The sequence below is a fragment of the Vipera ursinii genome (genome assembly GCF_947247035.1).
Source record: "Vipera ursinii genome assembly, chromosome: 11".
NCBI lineage: Eukaryota > Metazoa > Chordata > Lepidosauria > Squamata > Viperidae > Vipera > Vipera ursinii.
The window spans coordinates 14,068,498-14,082,398 of record NC_139524.1 but is presented as its reverse complement, the minus strand read 5'-3'; the positions used below and the strand labels follow the sequence as shown (position 1 = coordinate 14,082,398).

Genomic DNA, 13,901 nt, shown 5'->3' with positions numbered 1-13,901 from the left:
AAAGTCCCTGTTTATACTAACTACAGTCTCTGTCACCCTTTTCTTCCATTCTTAAAAAGATTTCTGTTTTAAAAAAGTGCACATAATTGAATGTTTTCATAAACCACTTTCTACGCCATTTTAAAAGGTTTGCAGGACGAGTTTGGGGTCCAGGACAATAAAAGCGCAAAGCAAGCAGGAAGTGGCAAAACATGCCAGTAAGATATGGAAAATGTGGTTTTCAAGAAAAAGAGACAAAAATCACTCATGCAACAAACATCTTTTTCTTACTAGGAAGTGAAAGTGAGCGTTTGCATATAAATAAGGTTGGCCAACTCACCTGGTGCTGTTTTTTTAAATTATTATTAAATGGGGAATTCCACTACCAATTTCTCACTGTTTATGTACAGTATATGGGGCTATATAAATCACATTATATTCTGTAATATGATCAAAAGAAGGAAGCATTAACGTCCTTAACAAAAGCCTATCATATTTGCTATTTGCTTTTAATTAAATGAAATATTTAATTAACATTCTGCCCCTAAAAAATAAAAAAAAAATCTAAACATAAGTTTAGATATCAGAGCCGTAAGAAATTCAATATGGGTTATATTAGTATATTGTTGCAGAGAACAATCAGCTGAAATACAGATTGGTTTTGCAATTTTTAGTCTGAAAATAGTTTCCTGTATTAAACCTGTATGCTGCCCAATTCCTAATAACCCTGAATGGCCTACCCTTCGACGATCAAATTATAGTAAAATACAATAAAAGGTAAAAAGTCTTAGCCTGTGTGTCTTTTTGGTACAAATAAGGATACTGCATGTTTAAACAGAGGCGGATATAAGCGATTCCTGCATTTCTGCATGAACCCACCTTTCACACATTAAAATACAACCTGGAATCTTCTACAGCACACACCTGAGATGGCATTGCACAGGCAAGAAGCCCAGGTTTGCTTAAAAGTGGTTTACTGAATAGCTACTGACTTCACAAAAACACATTAAAGACCATGAATTAGGCTTTGGCTTACATTTTGTGCAAATGCAGTCTAGAAGAAGCTGCCTCACCTCTACCTAACCCAGGCTATTTTGGACCGACAATAATACATCATAAATCTAAGCTGAAGTTTTCTTCTTCGTCTTCTTTGTGAGATGCCCAATCCTTTTTTTTTAAAAAAAAAATCAGATTAATTTGGATAGGTGCATAATAACACAGCCGCCGGTAAAGTGCCAAAATGGTTGATATGTTTGTCCCAGGGAAAAGAGGACAGCGAGGGCAGAAACTAGGGAAGAATTGCAAACACCAATTCATGCAAAAATAGGTAACAGAATCACAAACCCTCTCCCTGCAGCAGGAATAGCAATAGCCCTTAGACTTATATGCCGCTTCACAATGTTTTACAGCCCTCTCTAAGCAGTTTACAGTGTCAGTATCTTGACCTGCAACAATCCGGGTCCTCATGTTTACCGACTTCGGAAGGATGAGTCAACCTTGAGCCAGTCAGGATCGAACTGCTGGCAGTGGGCAGAGTCAGCCTGCAATACTGCATTCTAAACCACTGCACCACCATGGAAGCATTATGACAGGATAATTTATGCCCCTGCTGTTAGGTTACACTACAGGGGCAGGTTTCTATGGGAAAACCTACTTCCTTTCTCCTTTTGAACTTGGCTGAACAGTGGGTTTTTTTTTTTAATATAGGGCTGTGTTCTGCCAAGGTGGCACTGCCCTCATCTTTAACGTAAAACCATTATTTATCTGCTTAACTGTGGTATTCCTCCATACACAAGATGTCCTTGGTGCTCTATCCCATGCAGTGTTGCTGGGACAACTGTTAGCTTTTTACATGAGGCTTTTAACTGTTCAAGGTACAGTGATAAAAACTCACATTGCCCCAAGGCTTCTCTCAGGGGAAGCTTGCCGATAGATGTTATCGTGCTGACAGGGGACTAAAAAAACAGCTAGTTAAGCAGCCACAACTCTGCAATCCAAGTCCCAGTAGAAGAGAATATTTGTAGCTCACGGTGGAACAGTGGGGTCCTTGGTGCTCTCTGAGCTTGGCTGCTTTCTTGCAGACATTTCATTACCCAACTTGGTAACATCAGCAGCGCCAGAAGGGAGTGACGTTTCTGGAGCAAAAGAGAATGAGAAGGGCTGTGCGGGTCCTCAGTGCTTCCTGAGCTGGGTTGTTTTCCTGCAGATGTTTCATTACCCAACTAGATCACATCATCAGTGCCAAGTGGGGTTTACTCTCTGTTCATCTGTCATTCTTTTTACATGCATTTTTAACAGCCTCCCTGCAAGCACCAGTTTAGCTTCAGTGTAACCCCCAGCCCCATTTTTATGCTTCGGCCCTGAACCTCAAGGAGGACGCTGAAGTTTAAGAAGAACATTGTAAGCTTGGGAGATGCAATGTTTTCTTTCTTTCTTTCTTTCTTTCTTTCTTTCTTTCTTTCTTTCTTTCTTTCTTTCTTTCTTTCTTTCTTTCCTTCCTTCCTTCCTTCCTTTCTTTTTTAACAATCGGACCAATCGAATAGGCATGTTAAGCTTCCAGCAGATTTCATACATCTATTTTCTACTTCTCCACAAAGTTCTAAAAATAAAGAAAAGGCCCAAACATTCAATTTCATTCAACTCTGGTGACATCACCAGCCGGATGGCTCTCTTTCCCCCACGCTATGGCTCTCAGACTAAAAATAATTTAATAAAATGAAATGTGTAGAGTCCCTTCGGAAGAAAAAAAAAGTTATCCAGTCCTGGTTTGTACAAATTTATCCTTGTTTTCTATATTCACCTTAGTTTTTGGGGTTGTCTTTTGTATCCTGGAATGAATCTTCCTGGGTTTTTTCCCCCTAGGAGTGGCAGAATTTGCTTGCCCTGGTGATAGCATTGCTAACTCATGATTAATTGAAGCATTGTTTTTCCCCGTTGACCCAATTTAGTGGGTTTGCATTATGCGCTGCCCAATAAACTGAAACCACATGAACTGCGTTCGAATAATAGTTACGTTAGCGCAAGATTCACTCGTTTGAATTCAGTGTGCTGCACAAATCTCCCTGTGTCTTTCTTTGTTTTTTAAAGGATCACTTCCATGACATGTTAAAGACTTAGCTAGATACCATATTTTCTTTATGTTTTTTTCCATGTGCCAGTTGTCTTACAAGGTAATTCACACAGTGTATCACACCAAATAAGGCAGCAACTTAATTACATCAGTACTCTGTAAGTGTGGTTGGTTTTTCACCCTGTACAAGGGGAAATGCTCTCATATTTGTTGAGCCTAAAGGAGGGAAGGGTTTAAAGGCATTTTTAGCGAAATGTGAGGGAAAGAATGAAACAAGAGTTGTTTGAGGGTATTTTTCCCCCCTAATTCTCATTTTGGAATCAGACTTCAGCATGTAAAATAAGGTGGGCTAAATATTTGTTTACTTAGAAGGCTAGCAGCTGAAGTGTAAAACAGAAAGATAACTCTTCCTCGACTTACGACTGCAGTTGAGACTGAAACTTTGGTCACTAAATGATGCAGTTGCCAAGTGAGTTGCACCCAATTTTTATGTCCTTTTTAAGCAAATCAGCATGGTCGTTAAGCAAATCCAGCTTTGCTTGTCGAGGAATAGGTACGTACTGCAAAGTTTTACAAAAATGAAAACATGGTCAACAGTGCATTAAGGACAGCATTCTAATAAAGTATTATGTTAATTCCAAGGGAGCTTACACGTATTATTCGTTCATATGATCACTACTGCAGAGGAAAAGATCAAGGGAAGCTACTTACCCGGGCAGCGTAGGATATCCCTTTCTCCAAACTGGATTCACCCTTTTGTCCAAGATCTTTGCTTGGCTTGGATAGGAAGCCAGAGTCTCCCACAGCTAACAAAACACAGTTCGCTTGGGTGTTTAGGCTTGACTTGAATGCCTTGTCTGGGTCTCCCTGGGAATAAACAGAAGACAAGGAGCCGCTTAAGCTGATTTCCGGCACGGTTGGGCTGGCCTGGACAGGGATGCATTCGGTGAGTTTAAACCTTGGCACCTCTTTCGTTCGTAAGCAGAAGTTCTTCAAGGTTGGCAAGGTGGAAGGGTTGGCCAGCTTAACGTTGGCCATGCGGGGTACCAAGGTGCACAAAGAAACGGAGCTGTCCGAGGTACCAACTGAGACATCTTCAGTGAGTGTCTTAGAAGTAGTGGAAGGAGAAGCTGAAGAAGACTTCAAGTGGAGAAGATCGCTCGACGAGGTGTCTTCCTCCAGTGAGGTGAGGGACTCGTTTCTAAAACGACTATATTTAGTCCTGTGGAGCATTCCTAGTTCTCTTAAGAATTCTACATCCAGTAGTTGTGCACTCAAGCAATAGAGAATAGGTTCTCTCATAGCCTGCGAAGTTTTGTAACTCAATCTCCTCGTCCCCCAACCTTAATTTAGCTGCTTTCTTATGAATGACCAAAACAAATAGGGAACCAGACAGATCAAAATAATTTTGAATAGAAAAAATAGGAAAACAGGGTTTCTGGTCTCTGTAGATGCTCTCAAAACATCTCCGGAATGTTTCTTCTTCTTCATAAACCCTGTTTCAGTTTGCCTGGTCATTTGGTTGTCTGAAATTAAATCAAAGTGAAAGACATACGAAGCCCATATCCCAAAGGTACGTCTGCTTAATCTGAACAGCTACCATAATTTCAATGCAAGCAAACTTCAAATTCTTCTGAGTTTTCAACGCTCAATGTCTTGATTCTGGGTAGGATTAATGTTAAAGACCCGGCTACCTTAAAAAAAAAATTACGTATTTAGGACAAAGACACAACAAGAAACCTAAAAACTCTACTCTTTCTTGAGAAACAACAGCAAGTTAAAAAAATTTTTTTTAGAAGAAAATAACCTTCTTCCAAGTTGATGGACAATGACTTGATCACTTGAAGTGGGGAAAAGCACTTCTCTGAAATCAAAATAAAATCCGACAAAGGCAGCTTGAAGAAAAAAAAGTCCGGGTTAACATGTCCTATGAAAAACCTTGCTCGTCCTTAAAGACCCCTCAGTAGCGTAGTGATCCTCAAATACTCCGCATAGATTTGAGTTCTGGCACAACAGAACTTCAGATCTTCAGAACAACCATCCGTCAATGGAAGCCTTGCAGAAAAGTCTGTCCATCATTCTTGGGAGCCATCGCTTAGCATTTTTCCACCTCCAGTTCAGGATGACCGATTTCTCTTAAACATTACAGGAAGAACGTTGCCGTTTCTCCTCCTCCTCTTCTTCTTCTTCCTCTTCTTCTTCTTTTTTATGAATGAAGTTTTCTGAATGGATCTCGCTGTGTGCAAGCTAAATAAATCTGTGAATGAAGCTGAGAATGGCTGTAACTGACTGGCAGTCCCAGGGGTGTTTAGTTTGCAGCCAATCGGAAGGGTGCCTGATGACTCACGCACCATAAATACACTAAACTAGTAGCCATCCAAAATGTGACTTTTGGCAAAGGGGCAGCTTTCACTGTACCGAAGGTAGCCAAGAGGGGGAAGGCAATCCTGGCATGAGATGCAATTCAGATTTCCCCCCCCCCTCCTTTCTCGAGGAGAAGAAAGGTGGAGAGCGTGTGGTTTTCTGCAATGCAGCAGCAGGAGCTTAGCATAAAGAAAAGGCATTAATTCATAGGATATAAAGCCCTCGGGGGGGAAAGAATGATGATCTGGGTGTTTTTTTTCCCTGTTTCTTTTTCTTTCTTTCTTTCTTTCTTTCTTTCTTTCTTTCTTTCTTTCTTTCTTTCTTTCTTTCTTTCTTTCTTTCTTTCTTTAAGAAACAGAGGTCCTTTTTATTGACTTTCCGTTCCATCTATAATGGCACTTCCTGTGCCGATCAAATTTACTGGGAAGGCAACACAGGAAGCCTGGGACCTGAGCAGGCAATTCATTCAATAAGTACATCACATCCTCAAGAAACTGCAAGCCATCACAGCCATTAAAGAAGGAAGATGAAAGTGCATCTAGGGAGAAGAGAAGGGAAGGGTAGGGTGAGATGGGGTGGTGGTGGTGGGGGGGGGGAAGGGGTGGAATCCTGCAGCTTTATTGCTGGCCTTATTAACATTGTTTTGTATTTTCAGAAAGGACTCTGTTTGGAGTGAGCTCAAATCTGGAAGGGGTATATAATAACGGTAAGAGTTCCTTCTTTCTTCGTGACGGGGGAAGAGACAAGAAGACTGAGATTGCTTAAGACATCCAATCCTCTCTCTGGAGGTCGCCGAGCTGATGGAAGGTGTCTCTTCCCCCAGCATCTGTCACCTTCTGTCTTCAAATCTAAAAATATCAAAAGACGTTGAACTTGGGATCTTTCCCAGCAAAAGAGATGCTGCAACCTCCCCTTGCAACATGCAGAGGGATTGATTCGAAGAAGCAACGGCCCCCTTCAGCTTTTCTCCGTTTGAAAACCCGGTTTTAGTCCTTAGTAATTTCTGAAAATCTTCTTGGGGCAGGGAGGGAAACAATGTTCTCCATTTTAGACCGATTTTCGTATTATTATTATTATTCTTATTCTTTTCCTCCTGGATGCTGTGCTATCTTTGGATTGATTCTAATTCACCCCACGGTCTCTTTCTTTCTCTCTGCTATTGTCTGCTCTGACAATGCGCGAGGTCTCAGAGGCAAATCAGCCTCAGCCTAGCGCTTACACGGGGAAGATGGTGTAAATTCTGGATTAGTGAGCAAGCAGCTCACATGAAACTCATTCCTACTTCTCTGTCTTCCGTAGTGTTTTGAACACCGCAGGGGCCATACTGATCACAAGAGGTGCATTCACTTTTTCTCATGGGAAAGCACACTCAAACCACACAAAAAGCAGCATTGTTTGCAGCGTCCCCAACACTGAGCGCTATTTAACATGATGGTTAATCCTGCTCTGCGAAGCTTCACATGATCCCAGAAAACCCCATTCGGGCTTTGCTTGAAGGCATGCCTCGCCAGGCAGCAATTTCTTCTGCTAAAAAGCCTCCTTTTCTCCTCTTTCCAGTGAGGCAAGCAAGAAAGGAAAAGGAGAAACATCCAGACGAAAACTCACCTACCCAGAGGCACCAGTGAGTGGGCTCGTGGTGTGGGAAGAGATACTTAATAATAACACAGTGTTTTTCTAAGTCACAGGGTGCTGCACGTGTGAAGTGAAGGATTTTTTTTTTAAAAAAAAGCCTTTCATTTAAATAAAGGAAACAAACAGTAGCTTTTCTATGTCAACGGGAGGAGGGAAAATCTGGCAGAAGAGGAAATAATAATTGAAATAACTTTTATTTTCCCTTTTGAAAAGCTTAAACACAGGCCTGACGTGGGCAGTCAGAGATTGCAAAGTGCATCGGATTTTTCACGCTCCTAACCTCAGGTGGGAAAGTCTAAGTTCCACATCTGAAGGTCCAGTTAAGCTGACCTATTGCTAAAAGTCTGCCAGCAGGAATCTTCTTGAACTAAGCCAGCATCTGGTTAGAGTTAGGTAAGAGTCGGTAGAATTCGAGGACAGTTGACCTTAGTTCTCTTATGGCAAAACGGAGGGATTCTAGGCCAGGGGTAGGCAACCTCGGCTCTTTTATGACTCATGGACTTCAACTCCCAGAATTCCTGAGTCAGGAATTCTGGGAGTTGAAGTCCATGAGTCATAAAAGAGCCGAGGTTGCCTACCCCTGTTCTAGGCGGATCCCTCTTTCAACTCCCGCCCCAGGTTCTGCCATTCCTTCTCCTGCACCTAATTAGAACAAGCACAGAGAGCAGAAAGGGAATTGGTGCCATTCCACTGGATGAAACCTACTGTCTGCTTCATTCTTATTTATTTATTTATTTATTTATTTATTTATTTATTTATTTTTATTTTTATTTTAATTCCATTTATATCCCGCCCTTCTCCGAAGACTCAGGGCGGCTTTACAAGCTTAGCAGTAGCCTTCATTCTATGTATATGCCTGCTTATTAGGGCTTTCACACACCCCAAGCGGCATTATTACAAAGTCAGCTTATTGCCCCCAACAATCTGGGTCCTCATTTTACCTACCTCGGAAGGATGGAAGGCTGAGTTAACCTTGAGCCTGGTGGGATGCGAACCTGCACTAATTGCAGGCAGCTGGTGTTACTTAAGGAGGCATTAGCCCACTGCTCCACCAAGGCTCTAAGGCTCTATTTGATTTATATACCGCCCTTCTCCCGAAGGACTCAGGGCGGTGTACAGGGCAATAAAAATAATATACCTAAAATAATTATACCTAACCAGAAGGGCATATACCGGAGCCCCAAAACTGAACATCGATTTACATTTCCCAGAAGTATTCAGAGCAGAAGTTGGTAAGCTAAGGAGTCTCAAGGCCATGACATTTAATTATAAATATAATATACTCACCTATAAAAAAGAATATCGGATGGATCTTCAGTGGATTCTTTTCTCCTTTTTTTGATCCACCTGTGGTGCAGCAAAAAAAATATATGGATGAAACATGGTGAGCAAATAGTAAGACAAATTTGACCTACTCAAAATAAGAATATGGACCAATTATCATCTTCACACAGTTTTACCCAGCAATATGAATGTCCTTATTTAAGATTCTAACCACGTCCCATCACAGGTTTAACATGCAGTTTAACACAGATTCCAAGAACAATGGGGTTTTTTTGGACAGAAAGTTGATCATAAGGAAATTTCCAGTGGAGCTTTACAGTATATGAGAAAGCTCATTCAACTCAATGAAGATGCCTGAAGTAGGGATGCGAAAGGTATCGCAGATGATGGAATTTGACATCTGCTGATTTAATGTGCCTCTGTAAAATTCCATAGACATGATAGACAATTGCACAGAAATTTATCTCACCTGGAAGATCTTAAATATTGTTTGGAATTGCAAAACAAGCCCAGCCTGGATACTTTCAACCTGGATGGATGGCCTATAAAGGAAACCATTAGGAGACCAAACCCAGCCTTACTCTTCCTCGCAAACCTCTTATTGTCAACATAACATCTTAAGTAAGACTAAGCAAATGGTCTTCTCACATTGCATTGTCAAATGGCTACATTACACATCAGCTATACACCACAGGGGTTCACAATGTGCACTGTCACGATTGTGCATAGTAAGCACGCGTGTATATTATCCAGTAAATATAAGTTACTGGATTCACATGCCATTAAATATTAATCATGCTTTACACACCACAGCAACTGAATTCACATTATGTATTATGCTAGAAATTAAAAAAATAAAAGGAAGCCGGATGGCTTATTAGGATGTATAAGGTCTGGGAAGATATTTATGGAGTATTGTCTTTTGATGTCACGTTGATTCAGGCAGTGCTTTTTTTGTAAAAGAAAAAGGTGCCTGAACTCACACATGTCTTGCCTACCCTACAAGGTTCCATCCAAAAAAGGTGCCGGAACTCCGTTCTGAGCGTTCTATGAGAAAAAAAGCCCTGGATTCAGGACTGTGTATCTGAATTCTTCAAAGCGTATCATACATTTAAAAAAAGAAAAACTAGTAATCTATCAATGTTGGCTTTTCTGGAAAACGTTCTCACATTTGTTGACCACAGTGGACTTGAAAGGTGGGGGAAGGGAACCCACAAAGCAGGAAAGAAGTTTTCCTAAATTGGGATGGATAAGAGTCCATCTTGCTTACATGCTTTGGAAATTGTCTTTCCTGGAAAGTGCCAGATTCCAGAACACTGCAAGATTGCAAATGGCTTTTGCCTAGAACAAAGCCGTCTTCCCCTTCTCTGAAAAGCTGTGAAAATAACAACTCTGCAAAACAAGGAGCGTTTGCACAATGCCATAGGTTTCACCAACCCCCTTCTTCCCGGGAAGTGTGGATGCCACCCCATCACATGCACCTTTCTCATGTTAATTCACAGCGTGTGGGTGAGAGACACCGCAGTCACATTTGCTGCCTTGTGAGCGAGGGGCGGAAGGAGAATCAGGAGGCATGTGCTGTCACCACCCAGGGGTGTGCTTGATGCAGGAGACCAAAATCACGTTAAGATTCCGGTCGCCTGCTCAGCCAGAAGGCGTGTTCCTGATGGAAACAGGCATACATTAAAAGTTACTCTGCTGCCTAGTGGAATGCAACGTGCTTATTGCTTTTTGGACCTGACGACTGCCGGGTTATATCACAGCGCTGTGTGTTTTTTTTTAATGAAGCCAAGAGCAATATTTATTGCAACCAGAGACTTCCTGTCCCTCATTCAGCTGTTATATTATCACAAAAAAGCATCCTTTTACACGGCCTTCCCTTCCTGCTGATTGCCTTTGAATTGCTACTTCTCAGTTTTCCGGAGATAGGCATGAACAGCTCCACTAGACTGCCGTTTTCCCAGAGTGGGGTGGGAAGGGAAAAACCAAGAGGAGCAATTACCTCAACCTACACCCCAAGGGCTGCTTTTTGTTGATTAAGTCCTAATTAACTGGGTTCGCAAAGATACTGAGCTGTGGATTACAATCCAGTGACTTAATTGCCAAAGTCTGCCAAGCTGAAAGAGCCAGACTATCATTCTTCTGTGGCATTTAAATGTCTATTGCTTGCTATGATTAAGGGATAGTATACTGGAGACTAACAAATGCAAATAAGCATTTGAAACAGGACCTGAGAGTTGCAGGAACCAGGGGAGGAATACAAGAAATGGTCCTGGAACAAGAAAAAAAAATATATCTCTTTACTGAACATGCACACACAAAATGTTAATTTCCCACACCCACAGAAATCAGATCAATCCCGTCTTGGTTGTAAAGTGAAATCCACGGGGTGCTGGGCAAAAAGAAATAATAATGAACAGCCACTGCTCCTAAATTACCTCTTCTCCTTTGTGCATAGAATGCTAGTTGCTAAAATTTCTTACCACTGGGGGGGGGGGGGACAGGATGCCCCAAAGTTCTGTAGTTTTAGCCTTAGAAAGTTTCTCCTTTTGCAATTTTGGATCCACTGCAGCTGGCCTAGAAGTGAGCAACAGATTCGGGAGTTCAAATTCTTCTATGTAGGACAGGAGTTCCCCATAACATGTAATATATATATATGAGAACCAGTCTAATGTATGTGGTTAAGATGCTGGCCTAAAAACCAGGAGATGGTGAGTTCTAGTCCCACCTTCAGCTGGAGCCACGTCTCTCTCAGCCCAACCCACCTCGCAAGATGGTTGTTGTGGTACAAAGTGGAGGAGAAAGGAGTATTGAGTATGTTTGCCACCTTGAGTTACCCCTCCCCCAATAAAACCTAATAATATAATAATCAGAAAATACACTGGCATTCTGAGGCTGATGCAGAATATTAATATAGAGTTGAAACGGCTGGATATAAATATCATGGCACTCCTTCTTAGAATCATCTTTATTTCATTGTGGAAGATCCCCCACTAGTATTTACATAGTGCAAAAGCTGTTATTATTCCAAAAAAAGTATAGTAGACAGAACTATCCTTCATAAAAAGGAGAACAGAGACAGAACATGTTCATGAAGTAATTTCATTACGATTTTTCCTTCCAATTTAAACTTTAGATGTTACTGATATTTAGTGTACAGGTATCAAAGATTAAGAGGCATTACCTAAGTACAGTCTTTAAAAGTACATTAATCACATATAAACATTAATTAGGCTGTGCCCCTTATACTATTTTTTTCCCCAAATTATTGTTTTAAGGTTTATTCATTGTGTAGGACTGAACTGGGCACCAAGCTGTACAGTTTCCATTTATGGCTTTTAAAAAAAGTGTTCCATTAGTGATTAAAATCTGGTAAATTGACTGAGCATCTTAATTGGCACAATTTCTCACACATACACGCACACAGACACACACATACATTACGACAATTTCAACAGACAGCAGCTTTTCAAACGAGACTTTTTTTGTCACCCTCCCTCCCCCACCCCACCCCCGTGCCATTAAAATTTAAGAGCTTCCAATTGACAATTGGATTTAGCTACACTGCACAGGTCCACCCAAAGCAGAATCTAAGGTATCTCCAAGTGATGTGTTCAGAATACATATGAGTGCATCGTTCAAAAGGATCTCTTCCTTTTTTTTAAAAAAAAGAAAAGAAATAAATAAACCCAAACAGCCAATCCAACACTACACCAATCACTGATCAAATCTCAAAAGGTTTGTAAAAACATGCCATTTAAAACGTAAGCTGGGGAAGAGGGCATAACAGGGGAGGAATACAAGCATCGTAATCAACTCTGTTAGCGATAAACATGTACATGTCACAATTAACCTACAGACCCCACTTTCTTATTATTTGGCCCACTATAGATTTCAGTGCATCAGCCCACTTTGTGTTCCCTCACTACTTTGTGGCTTCTCTTTTTATGCAAATGCTGGAAGTGCTCAAGACTTTCCTTTAACCCATCAGACGTGTCACCCGCACCCCACCCCGCCCCAGAAATCCTCCTCTTTTGCCATTAACTCTAGTGAAATTAATTAAAACTGATTTTAAGGGAGAGGAAACACTGCTGAGCTCGGCCCAATAAAACTGCAGAAAAAGGCCGTTCCCCCTGTCCGTAACAAGGATCCATTTCTGCCAGAATGGAAGCTAAGCTATGGAGAAGAAACATCAAGGACTATGGACAAAAGGACGAACAGAAATGTTAACACCGCACTGCATCGCAAAAAGCACGCTGAACACGGAGTACAATCTAATACAATTCACAGACACATTCTATTCTCAACTTGGTTCTTAGGGCCCCCCCCAAAATGAACACTTTATAAAGTACGGCTTCAGCCAACGATACGCTATTTGTCTTAAGAGTGACCTGCTTCAGTTTGAAGACTGAGCACATTCACACGTGACGCTCCAACTGAGATACCCTGGAATGCCTTGCCTGGATTTGGAAGAGATAATAATGGAAAGAGGTTGTGTGTGTGCTTATCTACTGGGTTTTACGCAAACTGGCAAGGGACAAACCAGGTCCTTACAAAGGAGACAAGACGTTTAGGACAATATCTACTGAACGAGTCATTTTGGTTGATCAGCACTTCAAAAGAAGTTTCCACCTGTGGACAATCGGCAAGGTTACTAGTAGCCACCAGTCCTTTTCCTATTCATCATATCCTAATTCCATGTACAAGAGCTATTTATTCAATCTGTCTTTTCTGCTATGCTCCTTAGCACTAGGCGACCACACACAATTGTGAAACGTTTCATCCTTTTCTTATTAGAAATAAAGTTACTAGCTTCAAATGTGATCGTTATTGGTCCCAAACTAAAGAGAGCTACTGACCTATGAAATATTTTACAATGCTGGGGATGTCCCTATTTTCATAAAGCTTGTCTTCTTGCACTATCTCAAACCATCACTGCACCACCCTGCCTTCCTCCCTCCCCACACCTTATGCAACTTGGGTTTGGTGAAATGAGCGCTAGAAAACTCAGAACAGGCATGCAAAACTTAAGCAAGTCATTAAAAACCATTTCTCTCTCACCCGCTCTGACATTCCACAAGACGAAGGATATTTCCCTACCATAAAGCCACCTTTACCTCTCTGGTTTACGAAAATTTACTTCCAAAGGGGTAAGCTGTTAGAAGACCAGAGAGTCCACCTTCTCATCAAGGCCAATCCCAAGGAAAAAGTCAGTTGATCCAAATGCCAACTTTCCATTCCCTTTTCTCATGTGTCATATTTCATTTTATGCTAAATGGTCGATAACCGATTCTTTTTTTTTCTATTTACACGGCATGTATGAACTCATCGTAACATTCCTGAGATCAGTGAAAGCATTAAGAAGCAGAACACGGCGTACTGAATCAGAGTGGAAATTAAGAAAACCAAGCAAGGAAAGCTTGTGGTGATTAATGGGTCCCTTTTGGCAGTCGGCTTGCGGGGCCAAGTGACAATGTGGACAACGTCAGTTGGAAAGTAAACAGAGATGTTTCACCAAAGTACCCAGCCAAAACGGTTGTAGCCAACTGCAACCAGTCCTTCAGGAGTGTTA

The 13,901-nt window shown here is 41.4% G+C and overlaps 1 protein-coding gene across 1 annotated transcript in view; it reads right to left on the bottom strand.

The window, feature by feature from the left end:
* Positions 1-6,262, bottom strand: part of SHC4 (SHC adaptor protein 4) — a 36,845-nt gene extending 30,583 nt beyond the window's left edge. The window contains exon 1 of the mRNA XM_083371677.1: positions 3,761-6,262. Coding sequence (XP_083227803.1) covers positions 3,761-4,351 — 591 coding nt within the window. The 5' untranslated portion in view covers positions 4,352-6,262. The remainder of the gene's footprint in view (positions 1-3,760) is intronic.
* Between the last annotated feature and the right edge of the window lie 7,639 nt (positions 6,263-13,901).